This window comes from Aulonocara sp. 'chitande type north' Nkhata Bay, linkage group LG3 (genome assembly GCF_057382095.1).
Source record: "Aulonocara sp. 'chitande type north' Nkhata Bay isolate Kocher_YH1m ecotype deep benthic linkage group LG3, A_spYH_male_GT1.1, whole genome shotgun sequence".
NCBI classification, from domain to species: Eukaryota; Metazoa; Chordata; class Actinopteri; order Cichliformes; family Cichlidae; genus Aulonocara; species Aulonocara sp. 'chitande type north' Nkhata Bay.
In genome coordinates this window covers 60,936,531-60,956,138 of record NC_141346.1, presented here as the reverse complement: position 1 = coordinate 60,956,138, position 19,608 = coordinate 60,936,531, and the positions used below count along the sequence as shown (strand labels likewise).

The 19,608-nt window shown below is 42.8% G+C and overlaps 2 protein-coding genes across 2 annotated transcripts; both read right to left on the bottom strand.

The window, feature by feature from the left end:
- Positions 1-5,432: 5,432 nt before the first annotated feature.
- LOC147336428 (uncharacterized) lies at positions 5,433-6,916 on the bottom strand. Its single transcript, XM_086287083.1, has one exon. It carries the CDS (start codon positions 6,743-6,745, stop codon positions 6,137-6,139), a length of 609 nt encoding a protein of 202 aa, XP_086143209.1. The 5' UTR covers positions 6,746-6,916; the 3' UTR covers positions 5,433-6,136.
- Positions 6,917-12,761: 5,845 nt separating this feature from the next.
- LOC147336427 (protein NLRC3-like) lies at positions 12,762-16,181 on the bottom strand. Its single transcript, XM_086287054.1, has 2 exons — positions 14,453-16,181; positions 12,762-12,942 (listed from the first exon to the last, which is right to left on the bottom strand). Exons 1-2 carry the CDS (start codon positions 16,042-16,044, stop codon positions 12,762-12,764), a joined length of 1,773 nt encoding a protein of 590 aa, XP_086143180.1. The 5' UTR covers positions 16,045-16,181.
- Positions 16,182-19,608: the final 3,427 nt, after the last annotated feature.

Genomic DNA, 19,608 nt, shown 5'->3' with positions numbered 1-19,608 from the left:
TTTTGAAGTCTTCAACTCATATTGGATATAAAGAAACATGCAACGTGCACTGAGCTTGTGGAAGTCTGGAAATGGATCTGCCTGTCAGTAATTTTCTATTTTGCCCACCCGCTGTACCTTTCCTATTTCTCTGCGTGTAAATGCATGCCTATTGTATTGACTTTTTTCCTGTTGTGGCCCGTCGGCCTTTACCAAGCTTATCCACTACAAATCTCATGCATGCCTGAGCTAACTTATCATATTTTTCTTTTAGTAAAGAGGCTATGGCGTGCAAAGGATACTGGGCGCTTGGAGGCAGCTGTTGGACCATACAAGTTATTTTTCGAACACTGCAGGGGTCACGGTGGCTTTCTGATGAGGTAAGAGAACTTATCATTATTGATTCTGATTTCGAGGTTCTGCTCCTTCTGAAGCATTTGCAGTGCAGAGACCATTAATAGTTTAAAATGTGCGGGTAGGTGGGGGGGGGGGGGTTTATATTGCAAAACTCTGATAAGGTTTCACCCATTCACTTCAACAGGAAAAAATGTTATCAACCACAACACAGATGTTGTGACATCTGTGACATCATAATACCCAGTTTCAGTATATGCAGAAAGAACCTTTATCAGCAATTCTATTCCTTTAGATGTTTTTGTGTACAGCACTCAAGCAGTTACTTCAAAAATTGTTGCTGTTGTTGTATAAACTCAGATTTTTCAAAACAGGTCATTGATGCATATCTGCACCGTGTTATTGACAGACGAAAGGTAAGTAAGAAATGTCATTTACCTACTAATTTTGAAATTAAAAAAAACCCCTATTTACTGTTCTATAACATTTTTGTATACTTGTGCAGAATGCTGCACACCTGCTCTGTTCAGTAGTTGCAAGCTCGTTGTTTTCTGGGCAGTTCAGATGCCTCAACTGGTATGTTGAAAGCTCAGAAGTGGTCCAAACAGTTGACTCCTTTCTGTTGCTGAGGAAAGAGTTTGGTTCCTTTAAAGAAGACTATATTTGAAAACACCCTGAGACGCATGGTACCTAAGTAAATCCAAATTACTCTGCACTTCCAATCCCACAGATGAAGTTCCCAGTTGAAGACGTGGCTGTGCCCTGTGAACTTTGGTACACACTGGATTCTTGTGGTATGTGTTCATTTTGTTATTAATTTGCATAATTTGTTGTGAAGCAGTTTCTTGCACAAAGTGTTATTTTTAAATAAGTTTTCAGTGGCACAAACAATTGTAATTTTTAATTTAACTTTTTCTTTAGATTGTCAACATTTCTGCACAGAAAATACTGCTCATAGACCCCATGGGAATGAAGGTGTTTATGACAGGAAAATTCTGCGCAACTGGAGGTATGTATGATACTGAGGTGTTATTCTTAGATTAAAAAAAAAAAATCTTGTTTCATTACAAACACTTTTGTTCAACTAGGAATTTTCTGAGGATGAGAGGGCATGAAGACACCATGGAGTGGCAGTTACAGACTATGCAACACAACAAGCAACAGGATTCCAGCAGTTGTGGAGTTTTACTGTTAAAGGTAACCCTTATTCAAATGATTCAGTTTCTTGTTAGCTAGAATTAAGACTTTAAGTGAATTTAAGTGAAGTGAAAGTTATTTCGGTCAACAACAACAAAGATGATCATTTTACATAGAAGTACTTAATCATACAGTAACTGAAAAAGGAATAGGCTGAAGCCTTGTGGCTTATAATTATCCTATCCTTTACCTAATTAAGACTTTACATTCTAATTATGATCAATCTCACAGTTTGCAGAACACTACCTTGATTTTGGAGAGGTCAGTGAGGTGTCAACCACTACAGAGCCAGTTGTGCTGGAGCGAATGCAGATAGCTTGCACCCTACTTGAAAATCGAGGTAAGTCCAGTAAAGTCCTTATCACGTTAGTGCGTACTTCCAATTTAAATAGTGCTTTTCAAACAGCACAGTACAAATAGTGCTCTTCAAACACTTTCAGATAAGACCCTTCTCAAAGTCTAATTTAGACTAATTTTCCAGGAAGTATATTTGGAAAAAATGTACTATTATTTTTTAATTATTCAATAAATAATGTTTGATTAAAACCTAACTATGATTGTGTTTCAGGGAACGCTGAGGACTACTGCATTGTTTGCTCCATGTTAGATGCTAACGCTGACCGCAGCATGATTGAAATGGTAAAACAAAACAAAACAAAAGAAACACATAAGTCTTAGTATCATTACTTGCCAATCATAATTAAAATGTTGAGTAATAGTATTCACCAAACAGAATATGAGCCATTTATTTTTCCTTTCCAGGTGCAGTATGAATCTTGCCAAAGATGGGCACATTTTGCATGTGAAAAATATAAAGAGAGCAACCAAGAATATAAATGCCAAAAATGTAGCCAGAGTCAGACAGAGACTGTGCAGAGACTGTAGAAGGACAGAGCAGCAGCAGAGCAGTCCAGATACACTGATGATCCTCTGTCAGATCCAGAGGGACACACAGGGATGATGCTGGACTCTACATTGTGTCTGACAGTGGAGCTGTTCTCAGAGCAGTTCACTCTGCAGCACTGACAGTCATCTGCACTTCTTCTCATTCCTCTGTCAGTCACTGCTGGATGAAGCTCTCCTCTCCACCTCCCAGTAACATGGCCCAGTCAGAGCGTCTCTACACACAAGCTGCTGCTGCTTCAACCTCTCTGGATCATCAGGACACAGCTCCTCCTCTCTCAGCACACACACCGTCCTGTTTACCATCATCAGCTCCACCTGCAGAGAGAAGAAGGAAGAGCAGAGGAGATAAACGAGTGTTTCCAGAGACTCTTCATCAGCTGTCAGTCAGTGATGCAGCACATCCAGTATAAAGAGCAGCAGGGACTTCAGTGCTGGGACTGTACTAGGACTCATTGTTGCTTCACTTTTTCTAATCTTTGGATTTTTATTGAAGTTGATGAAAATGTTTTTCCCTCCTAGTTTGAGTTTGGACTTTCATTCATTAGAAGAACCTTAGTGTGTCCACTCTGAGCTCTGTAGGAACCCCAACAACAAGCCCAACAATCCAGATGGACGGTTCCAGCTGTTAACTGGAGGAATTCCATCCAAACATCTGCTCTCACTAAATTCTTCCTCACCTACAGACTGTGTTCTTCACTGCTTTAAACTTGGAAACGAATGCAGTCATTGGTCTGCGTGCTGCTTTGTTCAGAGAGCTGATTGGCTGTTGACAGCGTTTGATCAGAGCGTGTCAGCCGTTACCATGGTGACCATAAAGGTCAGAAACAGGAAGTGTTTGTGTCCAATCCTGAAGCCTGTCACCATTCTCCTCTCACAGCTTCACTGAGAAGCTGCAGCTTTACAGGAAACACTGGATCTTTGTTTCATACTGACTGTGTTTAGTACAATACTGCTGACAGCACCACCCACTCACTCCATCACTCTACTGACCCCAGAGTCTCCAGTCTGTAGTCTGGACTCTGCTGAAGATCAGACAGCTGCTTCACATCTGGATCCTTCAGGTTGTTTCCCCACAGGTCCAGCTCTCTCAGATGGGAGGGGTTGGACTTCAGAGCTGCTGCCAGATAATCACAGCTGATCTTTGACAAACCACAGCTCCTCAATCTGTATAAAGAATGAAAGATGTAAGTTTATTAGACAAAGTGTGAGCTTGAAATCATTCAGTGTTTCATCATCTGTTCAGAGCTGAAGAAGGTTCAGAATGTAGAAGTTTAGAAAATGGAAACTCCAAACAGCTGAAGCCAACAGGAAGCAGCTTCAAACAGGAAACTGTGCAGAGTTTCAGACTATATGTCCTGATGCAGCCAGTTGGATTTTGGAGATTTGAATCTCTGTTCTGTGACTAAGTCCTTGAATCATTTCTTCCAGTTGGTCCAACAAGACAGACTAAGTATTGGACATGTGTTGTGGCTCCATTAGGGGAGCTTCTAAATGTGATGTGATGGCCCCTCTGGGTCTGTCAGGTCACAGCACTGGAGAGAGCTCAAACTGGGCACACACTTGTTCCAGTCTGGACCAAAGACTCTATACTGGGACTGAGGGACTGCTTTGACTGCACCCACTGGGACGTTTTAACGGCTCATGTTCTCACTTAGATCATCGATTTCTACTTACATCTCTTTCTGGGAAAAATGGGGATTACTTTGGAAACAGGAAGTATTTTCCCCAATAAGCAGCCCTGGATTAGTAAATCACTCCAACATGTTCTCAGGCAGAAGAAGCTGTCTTGTTATGAGGGAGAGAAGAAAAAGATTGAGGCACAGAAACTTGTTGAAAGAGAGATAAAGCAGCTAAAATCAGGTGTAAAAGTAAAGCAGAGGATGAGCTGAATAAAGGACACTCAAGGCTGGCTTGGAAAGGAATGAAGTCCATGGTGGGGATGCAGAACAAGGAGCAAAGATGAATGTGATGCTGAATCAGCAGAAGACTTGGACTCATTTGATTCCAGCTTTGATATCATTGATTTCAATGAAGAGCTTTGTGATTGTAGCAAAGGGCTGGTAGCTCTGAGAGTCCCACTGATGAGGTGTTTGTGTGGAAATCTCTTAGTGGGAGCAAAGAGAGAAAAAGCCCTGGTCCTGATGCTGTGGGAGGGAAATGATTGAAGTGTGCTGTGAGGAACTGACTGAGAGATTTTCACACATTTTCCAGTCCTCCTTGGAACAACAGGAAGTTCCCAGCATATGGAAACAAAGGTTAAGTGTCCTATGGCACTCAGTGATGATGGTGCTGTGGCCCCACCACCTCCACCTCTTTGTAAAGGAACTAACTGTCATCTGAAGCTTCAAATGGGACTAAGACTTCCTCCACTAGGTGGCAGTGTCTGATGAGAAAGTGTTAGTGGAGCTGGCCTGGAGTCAGAAACAGGAAGATGCAGGATTTGGGCTGAAATGGGGAAAAGTGGTTCGCACTAGTGCCTTAAAGCAAGAAGGTTGTAGGTTGAAGCTTGTTGGCCTTTCTGTGGAGGTTGGATGTTCTCCCACAGTCCAATGAAATGCTGCTTAGGTTCATTGGTGCTTCTAAATTGGCTGTAGGTGTGGATGTGAGAGAGTGCTTCTCTGTCTCTCTCTGTTGGCCCTGTGATGGACTGCTCACCTGTGCAGGTGGACCACGCCTCTTGCCCTATGACAGCTAGGGCACAGGCTGCAGCCCTGTGAGCCTAAGCTGAATAAACAGTTAGCAAAAATGATCCATAGATGGCCTGAAATCCCCCAGTTAGCAGTTTGGTAGATAGCTATGACATGCTAATCCCATCCAGCAGCTGTATTCTACCTGTAAGCTGATCCCTGCTGAGCCAAAGCACTTTTTCATATACAAATTACAACCTTTAATAGAAACCTATTGGTCAGCATCTTATTAGCCTGCTGTTAGCTTCATTCCACAGAAAACTGAGAGAAACTAACAGAGTTGATAAAGAATAATGAATGAATGAATGAATGAATGAATGAATGAATGCTTTATTGGCCATATGCAGGTTGCCCCACAGAGGAATAGGACCCCCCCCGACTTACACACACAACAACAAGACATCACATGGGAATACAGTCAGAGACCGGCAGCGTTGAGAGAATAACACTGAAAAAATTACACAACATTGGGAAAAGTACAAGAGGAAAAAAAGAGACCTCTTCACACGCTGGGCAACCTATGGGAGGACAGCATGAGAACAGGAAACAAAAAAACTCCTCTGCACAGAGAGCACATTAATGTCCACATCACAACATCAGAGCACATGACAAGCCACAGGGGATGGATAGGGGGTGGGGGGTGATTCGAAGGAACACAGCAGTCGTCCTGCACCATGCTATCATTTCAGCGCGGCACGCAGACCCGCTGCCTTCCCCCGCAGGAACAAGCATCGAAGGCGTTTGGAAGGGAGGGGGATGAGTGCGTGCTTATCAGTGTAAGTGTATGTGTGTGCGTGTCCATAGTTCAGCTGAGACAGTGTCCTTCGCCGTATCAGGCTAAGTAAACAGTCCTCCAGCCGATCCAGGTGTCCTTCATGGGATGGGAAGAATAGTCATCACACAGTCGTTATCAGGGAGTTGTTTTGGTGGGCTCCAGCCTTGGGCCTAGCAGCTGGCGCCGTGGTGTCCAAATGTAGAATATTGTTGATTTCTCCTTTATGCGAGCAGCGAATTTAGCACTCTGACACTGGGGCCTCGATTTCCCGTTGGAGCGCTGCGAGCCTCCCCATGATGGTATCAAGCTTCTGTTCCGTGGTGTTGTCATTCTTTTGGTTCTGAGACCCCACAGCTGCAGTGAGCCGTTCTGCGATGTTATCCAACTTTCGCTCAAGGGTGTTATTGTGAGCAGGCCCCTCTCTGATGTATCCCATCATACGCTCAATGGTGTTAGTTTGAGTCTTCACGGCAGCTGTAAGCGTCTCCAAGGTGTTAACCATGCTGCGTTCGGTGTGGGAGGCCGCGCCTCGCCCCATCGCTTCAATTCCAGCGGTCAGCTTAGGGGGAGTTTGAACAGCCGGTTCCGCTCTCTTATTTCTCCGATAAGTCAGGGCCAAGCCAGCTCCGATCAGCAAGAACCCCGTTATCATGGTTCCGAATAGGTAAATATCCTCAGCGTCCTCGATAGACAGTCCCGCCAGGCACAAGATCCTCCAGGTTTGCCACCCATCCATCGTGTATCCGGCAGGGAAAGTCCCTCCAGGGCACTCGGGCTCTCCCGAGCCCAGACTTCTCGTTGAGAAGAGGGTGTCAATAGCGTTCAGAGACCAGTTGATCAAATCCATAATTCTCTATTAGGTTTTAGAGAACGACAGTGAGAGACTGTTCCAGGGAAAAGTAGTGCACACGAGACAAGACAGGACACAAGAGGCTAAGCAGGGAAGATAAGGGGAAGGAGGAGAGGAGAAAAGTGCGACCGCCTTCGCCGAGAGCCAAGTAAGAAGAGAAATGTGCTGATTTAAAGCCTTTGAAGTGCTTCAGATGATCTCTGTCCACTTCTGTCCACTCATTCATTCATGTAAGCTTTCTAATGCAGCTTTGATCTTCACAGTCTGCTTCATGAAACTCATTCTAACCCTGAATGTCAGAGTGTTCCTCCTTCTCTTTCCCATCATTCATGCTGGCAGTGGAGGAGATTTGGATGTTGGACTGTGTTTTGGATGATGTGTGTATGTTTGTGTTGGACTGCTGTCTGTAAAGCAAACGCACATTTTGCTTTGGATTTCAGTGTCAGACAGACTTTAAGGTGGAATGAAGAGTTGGAGAGTTTCACAGTGAATTATCCAGTGGAGGATTTTTCTTCTTCTTTGAAGGTTTGAAATGTGAACATTGTTCTGCTGCAGTCAATGGACTAAACCAGAGAAGAAGAAAACAGACTTTACCATGAAGATCCTCAGTGTGGATCAGTATAATATCAGCCTGATGTCTGCAGTTTAGTGTCAGCACAACTTTCACATCATATTCATCTCAGCACAACTAAAACATGCTGACTGACCTCAGAGTTTCAAGTCCACATCCTGGACTCTCCAGGAAACCACACAGATGCTTCACTCCTGAATCCTGCAGCTTGTAGTTCCTGGTCAGGTCCAGCTGTCTCAGATGGGAGGGGTTGGACTTCAGTGCTGCTGCCAGATAATCACAGCTGATCTCTGACAAACCACAGTTGATCAATCTGTATGAAGAATGAAAGATGTAAGTTTATTAGACAAAGTGTGAGCTTGAAATCATTCAGTGTTTCATCATCTGTTCAGAGCTGAAGAAGGTTCAGAATGTAGAAGTTTAGAAAATGGAAACTCCAAACAGCTGACAGAGTTCATACGCCTTTGTCAGGGTCAAATTCAAGCAAGACCATGTGAAAATTAAAACACATCATCCTAGGTGAACTTAAACACCTTTGTTCCCCTTTTGTTAAGACATAGAAAAGTACACCACACAAAAATACTGCAAAAGGAAACGGTCGCCTTATATACATAGTGTATAAACTCAAAATGCACATTTCACTTCAAATTAAGATTAAGGCTTTGAACAGATCACATAGTTCAGTTCAACATATAAGACTTTAAGAATGCACAAGCATCTACTTAAAATCTATTTAATTTATCATCCATGATATTATTTTGTACAATTCCAATGTATTTTGTTCATCTCCCTTAAATAAACAGGCAGTCTTAAAGTATGAAATATTCATATACAAACACATATAAATGTGTGTACTGTCTCAGTGGCTGATAGTACCCCACAGGCCTCAGTGTGAGCTTGAAGACATTTATAATGTTTAAGTAGTTTAATGTGCAGGTGCTGACGATAAACACATTTTGAATGAAAGCCGGGGAACTTTGGTAGCACAGAAACAAGTGGCTATTCTTTGTGACTATATGGATCACTCACAATACCATTATTTCACACAAAGGCACCAAATTAATACTCAAAAAAGCTGCAGCAATACACACAAATATAAACAGTACTTGGTGACAACTTTGCTTTTAGCCTTTAACCCTTCTTGACTACTTTTGATGTGGCCTCTATATTTTACCTTTAAAAACAGTTCATCTTGCCAATCTGTTATTTTCTCATTTTGACCAACTGTATCAGCACAATTTATCTAAATTCAGACAAAATTTAAAATACACGTAGAAAGTGATATTTTGACTGTAAAAACCACACACATGTTTAACGAATCATCTTCATAACTTGAAATGCAAATAGAGATTGTACATTTTTAAAAATACGCACACGTTTTGCAAACAACAAAGTTATATGGTACTATTTACCAAAAAATGCAGCCAAGGCTCAGACGTTTTTCATATAATCATTTCAAACTATTTACAGAACAATCAGGTGTCAAACAATAGTTTGTGTCACTCTAACACATATGAGAACAGCACAGGGATAAACCTGCAGGTCTGACAGCAGGTGTGTCACTCAGCGTTTACACTGCAATCTGCCTTTGTTGGCTTTAAGGCAGCAACTGTGACGATCACTAGTAGAACTGACACACAAAACAAAACAACAGCTACACACTAAATACACAAGACAACAAACTAACTTGAGACCAAACACGGTAAACGTCACAAATCTCTCACGTATCAAAACTCTCTCTCTCTTTCGCTCACTCGCTCTCTCTTGCCGGTCACTCCTAAAACTTCCCCCTTTTGCTAAACAACCAAATGTCATGTTTCCATATCATTTTTGATTGGTCGACATGGTACATTTTCCCACCTATAGGGCTTTGGAGCGTGATGTCACGGGAGATGGGCCACGCCCCCTTCCGCCATGACAGTAGGCCAGCCAAAGGATACCATTTCAGCTATGGATCGTACGTGTTGTGTTGTCGGTTGCAACGTTAGATCACACGATCGTGAAGGCAAGAAGCTGGATAACGGGCTCTCTTTTCATCGTTTTCCATCCTGGAGGCAACGTGAGGGATCCCATGTATCCGATATTACTAAACAAAGACGTCAGGCTTGGATTGCAGCGGTGAGACGAGCGGATATCGAGTTCTCTGCAATCCCCAGCTTTTTGTTGGTTTGCTCACGGCATTTTCTTTCCGGTGAGTTCTAAATTAATTCATATCACTCTTGAAAGGCTTTTAGTGTTATTTTCAACGTGCTGCGGTCATAGATAATGAGATAAAACATGCTAATGTGTGATGCTGCAGAACCACATCATGTCGACTGAGTAGCTTATGATTTGGCATTATTGCAGGCAAACCAGCATATGAAATGGATGTAACAAATCCAGACTGGGAACCAACACTGCACATGGGGCATGACGACATACCTGTATCAGACTCGGACCGGCACTCAAGGCGTACGCAACGGAAGCGAAAAAGAGCACCCATCGGAGGTAAACAACCCCCCCCCCTCTAAAAACATACTAAATTGCTATCACTGTACACTAATCCGCACATAACTTCCAGATGAATCACACACCTGTCATTGGAATATTGGTGTACATTTACCTTATGTCTAATTTTATCTTACAGGCTTTCGTTATGCAGCTGCAGAGTCTGAAGGTGTGCCCCGTGCAGAAGTGATTGATGAAGATCTGACAGAAGACCAACAGCAAAATCACAATGTCATGGAGGCAGTGGACAGCAGTTGTGTTGGACAAGTGGAGGTTGAGGTACCAGCTGCAAATGTGGATATACTGAAGAAATGTAAACCTTTTAAAATGATGACAGATTACAAACTCTCAGCTGTGTCTGTAATCAAACCTCTGTAACTTTGCTTCACTTCAGCAGCATCAGCTCATGTTCACATGTTGATTCATGGTTTGCTTCAGTTTTTGATGGACTGCAGAATATTTTGAAGGTTATCTGCTATAAAAAGCCAGAACAGGAAAATCTGCTTCATGTGTTTCTGTTTGATCCTCAGTGACTTTGACACAAAGGCCTCTGCTGTGATGATCACACCTCTGATCAAGTCTCACAGTGTCAGCTTTGTTTTTATACATATGGATATGTGCTGATAAATGATCAGAGTTATAATATTTCCCACTGTCTGCTGTGTGCCGTGACCTTTGACCTGCTAAAGACAGTCAGCTGTGGATTATTCATTGTTGTGTCTGATACTTAGAACTGTGAGGAAGAACACTACACAGTTAATCAGGGTCCCCTCTCTCTGAATCAGGAAAGGTGGGCAGGCCGCGTGTGGGCCGCGGGCCATACGTTGAGTCTCACTGTTTGAAATGTGAACATTGTTCTGCTGCAGTCAATGGACTAAACCAGAGAAGAAGAAAACAGACTTTACCATGAAGATCCTCAGTGTGGATCATTATAATATCAGCCTGATGTCTGCAGTTTAGTGTCAGCACAACTTTCACATCATATTCATCTCAGCACAACTAAAACATGCTGACTGACCCCAGAGTTTCAAGTCCACATCCTGGACTCTCCAGGAAACCACACAGATGCTTCACTCCTGAATCCTGCAGCTTGTTGTTGGTCGAAGACCAGGAGTCATTACTCAGGTGCAGCTCTCTCAGATGGGAGGGGTTGGACTTCAGTGCTGCTGCCAGATAATCACAGCTGATCTCTGACAAACCACAGTCCCCCAATCTGTATAAAGAATGAAAGATGTAAGTTTATTAGACAAAGTGTGAGCTTGAAATCATTCAGTGTTTCATCATCTGTTCAGAGCTGAAGAAGGTTCAGAATGTAGAAGTTTAGAAAATGGAAACTCCAAACAGCTGAAGCCAACAGGAAGCAGCTTCAAACAAACACAACAAGAGAAAAAACTCTGAATGTTTCACATTAAAGTCGTACATTTATCATAAAAACAGGACAAAGACTTGAAAAAGTCGTGTTTTTCCTTCCAGGAACCACAAGGCTTCACTTTTAAAGGTGAAGTGTGAAAGAAATGGACATATTTGAAGTCCAACACCTTTTTCCAGTCACATTATTAAAGCAGACAAACTACAAGCTCATTTTCATTCCAACAAGTCATCTTCTGACCTGGACTAACAACACTGGTCTCTATGTGCAGCTGGCTGTGAGACCAGTGCTCAGGGAGCGTCTACAAAGTGCAACACTGAAAGAACATCACACACTCATTTGCTTCCATCATCCAACCTGAAGAGGAAACAGAGACGCCTCCCCTTCAAAGTAAAAGCTGCTCCTTTTGGACACAGTATCAAAGAAAGTCTACAGTATAACATAGAAAAGACAGAACAAAGTTTTGGTTGTTTTAAATTGTGCAGAAATGAAACTACACTAAGCTCAATTATGTGACAGACATTTCATCCCATGTCAGTTTGGCCTCATCCTGGGCCGGATTATCCAGCACACACTCTGACCACAGGCCCAGGGGCCACGCACAGCTGGGCTCCATCCAAGAGACAGGAAACAAACCAACACAATAATAAAAAGCACCATGTGATCTTCTTACATCTTCAAGACAAACATAGTAAAAACATGAGCATATTTGTTTCCTGATAAAATGATGTGACAGGTAGAACAGAGTAAAGTGGTGGTGTTACAGCCTTTCTCCCCTCTGCTGCCGAGGCTGTTAGTCTCTCCCAAACTCAGCTACAGGACTTCCAAATGAATGAAAGCAGCAGAAGTGGCTTTACAAATGAAAGAGGAAGAGGAGAAGAAGAGGAGAGGGAGGCCACCCTGACCATCACTCCAGCTGAAAACATCACACTTCCATTAAAGTTGGTGAGGAAATGTTGAGCAGGATGAGCTGCTGGCTAATCTGGAGGCTGTAGCAGCAGCTCACAGTCACAGTGGGTTTCCACTCATGAAAAAGCTCTGGCTGCTTCATTTCTCATCTCATATCAGAGACTTTAAAGCTTCACTGAAGCTGTACTGTGATGCTTCCATATTCCAGTGAGGCCTCCATAATGATTTCAGCTGTTCTGTACACACACTGTGTGCCCTGTATGGCTCAAAGTCTCTGCAGCCTGTTTTTATCTGCTATCATCAGATCTTCATCATCCTCATTCACATCCCTCACACACTCTACAGCCTCATCAGCACTGACTTCATCTTCACTGACTGATGGAGCACAACATGAACCTGTGGAGGCTGAAACACTGTCCTGTCAAACATCTCCCCGTCACCACTCCACTTCTGTCAGCCTTTAAATGAACCCTGCTCAAGTCTGTCACTTCTGTTTGGAGCCAAAAGGAAAAACTGTTGTTCAGTCGTTTGGAAAGACAACATTTCTGAAAGCACTCAAACTTCTTCACATTTGTCTTCAGACACATCCTGAACATTTAGGAACTGAAGAAAGTTTCAAACATCAATCAAAGACCTGAAATATAGAAAAACAACTACAACAGCCGCAGTCAGTGAACTCACCTCAGAGTCTCCAGTCGACAGTTTGGACTCTCCAGTCCAGCACACAGAAGCTTCACACCTGAATCCTGCAGGTTGTAGTTTCTACTCATGTCCAGCTCTGTCAGATGGGAGGGGTTGGACTTCAGAGCTGAGGCCACAACTTCACAGTGAGACTCTGAGAGTAGACAGTGAGTCAGTCTGTGATGATAGAAAATATAAAATGTGTTATTATAAAAGCAGAAAATCTGCATTATAAACACAGACTGAATGTATATGAAGACAAAACAGAGTGAGGTCATAATCTGATGAATCTGCTCTTCACATCTGTGCTTCAGCTCCTCTTACTGTGTTTGACATGACACAACGATTGAGTCTCTCTCAGACCTGCAGACTTTTAATGAGAATCTTTGTTTGGCTTTAATCTGCAGATGAAGGAGGAAGATGGTGTCACATTTAGGCTTCCATAATGTCCACAGTCTGTCACTGAGATCTGATCCAGAGTCAGAGTGAAGACACACATTTGGACTGTTTCCTGTTTTGACTCCAGAACATTTTGAATGAGTTCAGCTCAGTGAAGAGTTCCAGCTGGAAAGATGATCTCTGTTTGCTACCTGCTGTCAGGTACGACTGTTCACGTCCACACGCAGGAAAAACCTGCTGACTGTTACCAAACGGAGCAGAAATCTCATCACTGGACAATAATGATGAATGAACTCAGAGCTGCTGACATCAGATCTGATTTCAGGGGAACTAAACACAGAAATGATTGGCTCATTTGAGCTTTCTGAGCCATTATCTGCTGGTGTGTCGCTAGTTGGCAGAAAATGATTTGTATTCCTGTTCAGGACTTCAGTGTTTATGAGTCCAGATCCAGGTGACAGCAAGTCAAAATGATGTTACCTGTCTGTGTCCAGCAGCAGCCTGTATTCACTTTGAATATTGTTATAACCTGACATGGATCAGTTTGTCTTTGATTGGTTTGTAAATGTCACTGTTTCCATTGGACCTGAGTGACGTACAAAGACAGAGAGGGAGAGAAAGGAGAGAGAGGATGGAGACAGCAAAGAGAGAGCAAACACAAACAGGTGAGAGTGGACAGGTGACCAAGGTCAGCAACCAATCAGAGAGCTTCTGTTTGACCCACAGTCACTGATGATGACTGCACATAACCAAGCAGTGTGTTACTCTGATATCAAATATGGATCCTGCTCTTATAATAATGATCATCAGATGATATTATTGTGTTATTTTGTAGCTGAATACGATGTTTGTGTGATTATCAGTGAAAGAAGCAGTGAGGAGGATGGAGAGAGAGAGAGGACAGAGGGAGAAGTTAGAAACACTAAAAGGATTTTTCATGGATTTCATGGATGATTTGAGTGATTTCCAGCAGGACACTTAAACATGTCAGTGGACGTCCTAAAGAACATATTCACTGATATGAAACGTGTCATTGAACAGGATTAATATCAGTGGAAACATGGTGGAAACAGCTGTGACTGCATGGATGTGACACACTTCAAATCTGTTCTCCACTCTTGGATTTGGGATCCATGGAGCTGCTGCTGAGTCTGTACAATAAAGGAATGGTGTGGAAGGTTGCAGCGTACGGACACAAACACTTTGTGCTTACAATCTGATTTTATTTTCAAAATTAAACTACTAACCTACACTGATCAATGATGTTAATGATCACATCTGGACTCACCCAGCCTTTCTGCAGTTCCTCACAGCTGGAATCAGTCTCAGTCGTCCCCGCTCTGATGTGTTGTACTTCTGCAGGTCAAACTGATCCAGAACCTCCTCTGACATCTGCAGCATGAAGGCCAGAGCTGAGCACTGGATCTCAGAGAGTTTCTTCTCTGATCTGTTCTCTGACTTCAGGAACTCTTGGATCTCCTGAAATAATGAGAGGTGGTTCATCTCCATCAGACAGTGGAAGATGTTGATGCTTCTGTCAGGAGAGATTTTATCACTGTTCATCTCCTTCAGGTTGTTGATGACTCTCTGGATGGTTCCTGGACTGATCTCTGTCTGACCCAGCAGACCTACTAAGAGTCTCTGGTTGGACTCCAGACAGAGGCCATGAAGGAAGCGAACAAACAGGTCCAGGTGGCCATTTTTACTCTGGAGGGATTTATACATGGCTCTGCTCAGGAAATCATCCAGAGAGGACTCGTTGTATTTTTTTCCCAAAAAGTTCTTCAGCACCTCTGTCTTCCTGTTGGTGTGACAGTGGAACTTGTAGACAGCAGCCAGAAACTCCTGAATGCTCAGATGAACAAAGCAGTAGACTGGTTTCTGGAAGATCACACACTCTCTTTTGAAGATCTCTGTACAAACTCCTGAGTACACCGAGGCCTCTGTCACATCCAGACCACACTGCTCCAGGTCTTCTTGGTAGAACATGATGTTTCCTTTCTCCAGGTGTTCAAACGCCAGCCTCCCCAGCTTCAGAAGAACTTCCCTGTCAGCCTCCGTCAGCTCCTGTGGACTCGTCTCACGTCCCTCATGGTACTTGTTCTTCTTCCTCTTTGTCTGAACCAGCAGGAAGTGTGAGTACATGTCAGTCAGGGTCTTGGGCAGCTCTCCTCTCTGCTCTGTAGTCAACATGTGCTCCAGAACTGTAGCAGTGATCCAGCAGAAGACTGGGATACTACACATGATGTGGAGGCTCCTGGATGTCTTCATGTGGGAGATGATTCTGCTGGACAGCTCTTCATCACTGAATCTCCTCCTGAAGTACTCCTCCTTCTGGGCGTCAGTGAAGCCTCGTACTTCTGTTAGCCTGTCAACACATGTAGGAGGGATCTGATTGGCTGCTGCGGGTCGGGAAGTTATCCAGACGAGAGCCGAGGGAAGCAGATTCCCCTGGATGAGGTTTGTCAGCAGCTGGCTGACTGATGACTTTTGTGTGACATCAGACAGCAGCTTCCTGTTGGTGAAATCCAATGAAAGTCTGCTTTCATCCAGGCCGTCAAAGATGAACAAAAGCTGAGAGACAGCCAGCTTCTCTGCTGTGACCTTCTGTAATGTTGGATGGAAAACATGGAGCAGCTCCAGAAGACTGTACTGCTCATCTCTGATCAGGTTCAGCTCCCTGAATGAAAGCAGAACCACCACACTGACATGTTGGTTCTCCAAGCCCTCTGCCCAGTCCAGAGTGAACTTCTGCACTGAGAAGGTTTTTCCAACACCAGCCACGCCGTTGGTCAGAACCACTCTGACGGGTCTCTGTTGGTCAGGTAAGGCTTTAAAGATGTCCTGGCACCTGATTGGAGCGTCATGGAGGGCGTCCATCTTGGAAGCTGTCTCCAGCTGCCTCACCTCATGTTGGGTATGAACCTCTTCACTCTGTCCCTCTGTGATGTAGAGCTCAGTGTAGATCCTGTTGAGGAGGGTTCTACTTCCTGTTTCATCACTTCCTTCAGTCACACGTTCACATCTCCTCCTCAGACTGATCTTATGTTCATCTAAAACCTCCTGCAGACCAACATCTGCTGAAAGAAAGAAAAACAACGAGACTAAAGAGAAAGAAAACTCTTCAATGTCTGAACAACACAAGAAGTCCAGTTTTCAGAAATGAGTCCATCAGCAGACAGATGTTCAGTCTTACTTTGTACACAGCTGCTCTGACTGGCTGTCTGCAGTCCAGCTCTGCTTCTGGATCTTTCTCCACACTGTGCAGAAGCTCTGATGGTGACACAGAAATGTCAAAGTGGAGATACTTCTGTCCACCTTTGATTAGACTCATTATAAAAAGGAAACAAAGTTTGAACACAGTCATGTTTCCTGTTCACTGACTTACATTTATTCCATGGACACTCACTCTAACCTGAAGCACAGCTACAACCCAACATTGTTGAGGCCTCATCTCCTCCTTTCCTGACTGTAGAGGTTAAATATGCAACAACCAACAAATAAAAGAATTTGGTTCATTTCAAAGAAATTCACACGGTGACCAAGTAAAGTAACCGTAGTAAAGGAGACAACATCCCGTTGATGGTGGGATTATTTGAAAGATTTGCTTTAGTCACGTCACCAAATGCAGTTGAACCACCCGTGGATCCATGTTTGACCATTCTACCACTCTGAGCTCTGCTTTTGAATCATTTTATTATTATCATCATTCATTTATTCATTCTTTGGAGGGGGGCTATTTCCTAATGCCGCCCTAATAAGCTGATGTTCAAGGGGAAATATAACAGAAACTCTTTCAGTGTTATTCATTAATAAATGAACAGATAAACTGTGAAGAAGAAAAAACTGAGATTTAAAGGAGAGAGTGAGAAACTTGATCATCCATCCTCATAATACATGTTTATCAGTATCTGCTGTGACCATACTGCAGTAATAACTACAAGTCTACATTTCTGTGACTGTTGATCAATCACAGCAGGAATCTGAGCTCATCTCTGCACACAGAGCAGCTTCAGCTCTGGGATAAACTGCTCGCTTCACGTCCTTCTCAGCTCACAGACACTCATCCTGATATTTTCCTTTAACATTTGATGGTATAATTCATCTGAGTTTACACTTTATCTGCATAAATACAGAAAAACAGAGCCAAACACCAGAAACCATCAGTTTCACCATGTAGAATATATTGTTGTTTCCTTTTAATTCAGAGAAAAACTCTGATTTGGATTTTCTCTGTTCTCTTTGCCACAGCCCATCCCAGCAGCAGCTGAAGCAGCTGACTGTCACAACACTGAATAACACTTTAGGAGGAATTTCAGAGGTCAGTAAAGCTCCAGTTTCAACATCAGTTAATTAATCATAGTTCATCATAAATGTTAACCTGGCTGGCACACATGTTAATGTTAGCCATGTAAATATTAGCAGTTAGCTGAGGCCACAAGAAGAAGAGGCCCTAGAAGAACAATGGATGATAAGATTAGATTTTCAAGACTAGGCAGAGACGTGTTTTCCTTTACTGTCTCTTGCAGAGGAGGGAGCAGATACCAGACGAGGTCACGGAGGTACGGGGAGGATTCGCAGCAGACAGCAAGACTGCCACGTCCATGCGAGAGAGCGATGGCTACGATAATCTCTGTTTTTAAGATAAGATAAGAGATAAGATAAGATAGAACTTTATTAATCCCTCGGGTGGGTTCCTCTGGGAAATTCGACTTCCAAAAAGCACAGCAACGACCGAAGTTACAGTTACAGAATTGTTATATATATATATACATATATATATATATATATATATATATATATATATATATATATATATATATATATATACACACACACACACACATATATAAATACAGAGACAAATATAAATAAAATATACAAAGGGGATAAATAGAATAAATAGGAATAAAAAATAAAATAAAAATACAATGTCTCCCTATATAATGTTGTACAGCCCATGTGAGGGTTATCCTCTCTGCGAACCAGATGCTTGATTTCACACAGAGGTCCACCAACTGAATTTGATCAGTTATGGAACGATTTACCTCGACAGGCTCCTTCACTCGCTGCTTTTAAACCTCCTTTAAAACACACTTTTACTCCCTGACCTTTGACCCAGTGTGACATGTTGACTCACTACCTCAGACAGCTTAAAAATAGTCTTTTTGTTTTTTGGTGCTGCCTAAAAGAACCGTAAAATATCTGTCCTATATACAGTTATGTTCATATATTTTTGTGCTACATCAGGAAACTCAAAAACATAGTTTTTAATATTTTAATCCTTATTTTTAAAACTTTTTTTGTCATTTTTCTGAATAACACTTTAGGAGGAACGTCTTGATGCATTCTCAATCATCCAGGAAAGTAAATCTCCAAAAGTTGATTCTCTTCATCTGGACGTAGCGTAAATGTGTCCCAGCTGGACTTTTGTCAAAGCTGGAAAGGCTCCTAAAGAAAGTTCCAGTCGATCCAGGAGAGAAGGACAACCGCTGCCTAAGAGAAAACCTGTAGCTATCCCATATGTGTCAGGAGTGTCGGAGCAGCTGAGTCGCATTTTTTCTAAACACTGGGTCTCTGTGGCTTTTAAACCCCAAAACACGCTGCGCCAAAAACTGGTCCACCCCAAGGATCGGGTCCCCCGACACAAACAGAGTAACATAGTGTACGCTGTTAAGTGCAGGACGATTGGCAGGATTTATACATCGGGGAAACCAAACAACCTCTGGCTACAACACAGAAGAGCCACCTCGTCAGGCCAGGACTCTGCAGTCTATTTACACCTACAGGCCAGTGGACACTCTTTCAATGATGAGGATGTAACATCCCGGACAGGGAGGAACGCTGGTTTGAAGGCGGAGTCAAGGAGGCCATTTACGTGAAAAGGGAAAGACCATCTCTGAATTGAGGAGGGGGCCTAAGGGTACATCTGTCACCATCTTACATGCTGTGATTGCAGCCGTTCCCCAACTCTCTGTGAATGGTACTCATGACCATTGATCAGTGGTTGTTGATCAGTGGTCATGAGAATTGCATAATTAAGATTAAGGAACTGACCTCACAGCCCATTGTTCCTTCAGTGGGCAGGTTTCAGTCATCATGCAAATGTCCTGTTTATAAGATTGAATCCTGCAGTCAGCTGAGACTGAAGGAGTCACCTGGATGAGAGACGAAATGTTTCTCCCACAAAACGCTACGTCCAGATGAACTGAATCAACTTTTGGAGAAAGAAGTTGAATCAGTATTTCAGCTTTAAGAGGGTATTTTAACACAAACATCAGTCCTTCTACTTCAGTATGTTTGACACTTTGTTTACACCTAAATTAACTTTACTGTTAACCAGTTTTCATGTTTCTGTAATCCACCAGTGTGCTCATGCTTTTTTAAGTGAAAACATATTTTTAATGATCAAATATAATTATGTTTGTTATTTGTGGAGTTTAA

Bases quoted from the DNA above. Each gene is read 5' to 3' on its own strand.
- LOC147336428 (XM_086287083.1), bottom strand. From the start codon at position 6,745: ATGGATTTGATCAACTGGTCTCTGAACGCTATTGACACCCTCTTCTCA.
- LOC147336427 (XM_086287054.1), bottom strand. From the start codon at position 16,044: ATGGACGCCCTCCATGACGCTCCAATCAGGTGCCAGGACATCTTTAAA. The intron at 12,943-14,452 runs GTGAGTCCAGAT...CTATCATCACAG, and splicing joins AGGAACTGCAGAAAGGCTGG to ACTGACTCACTGTCTACTCT.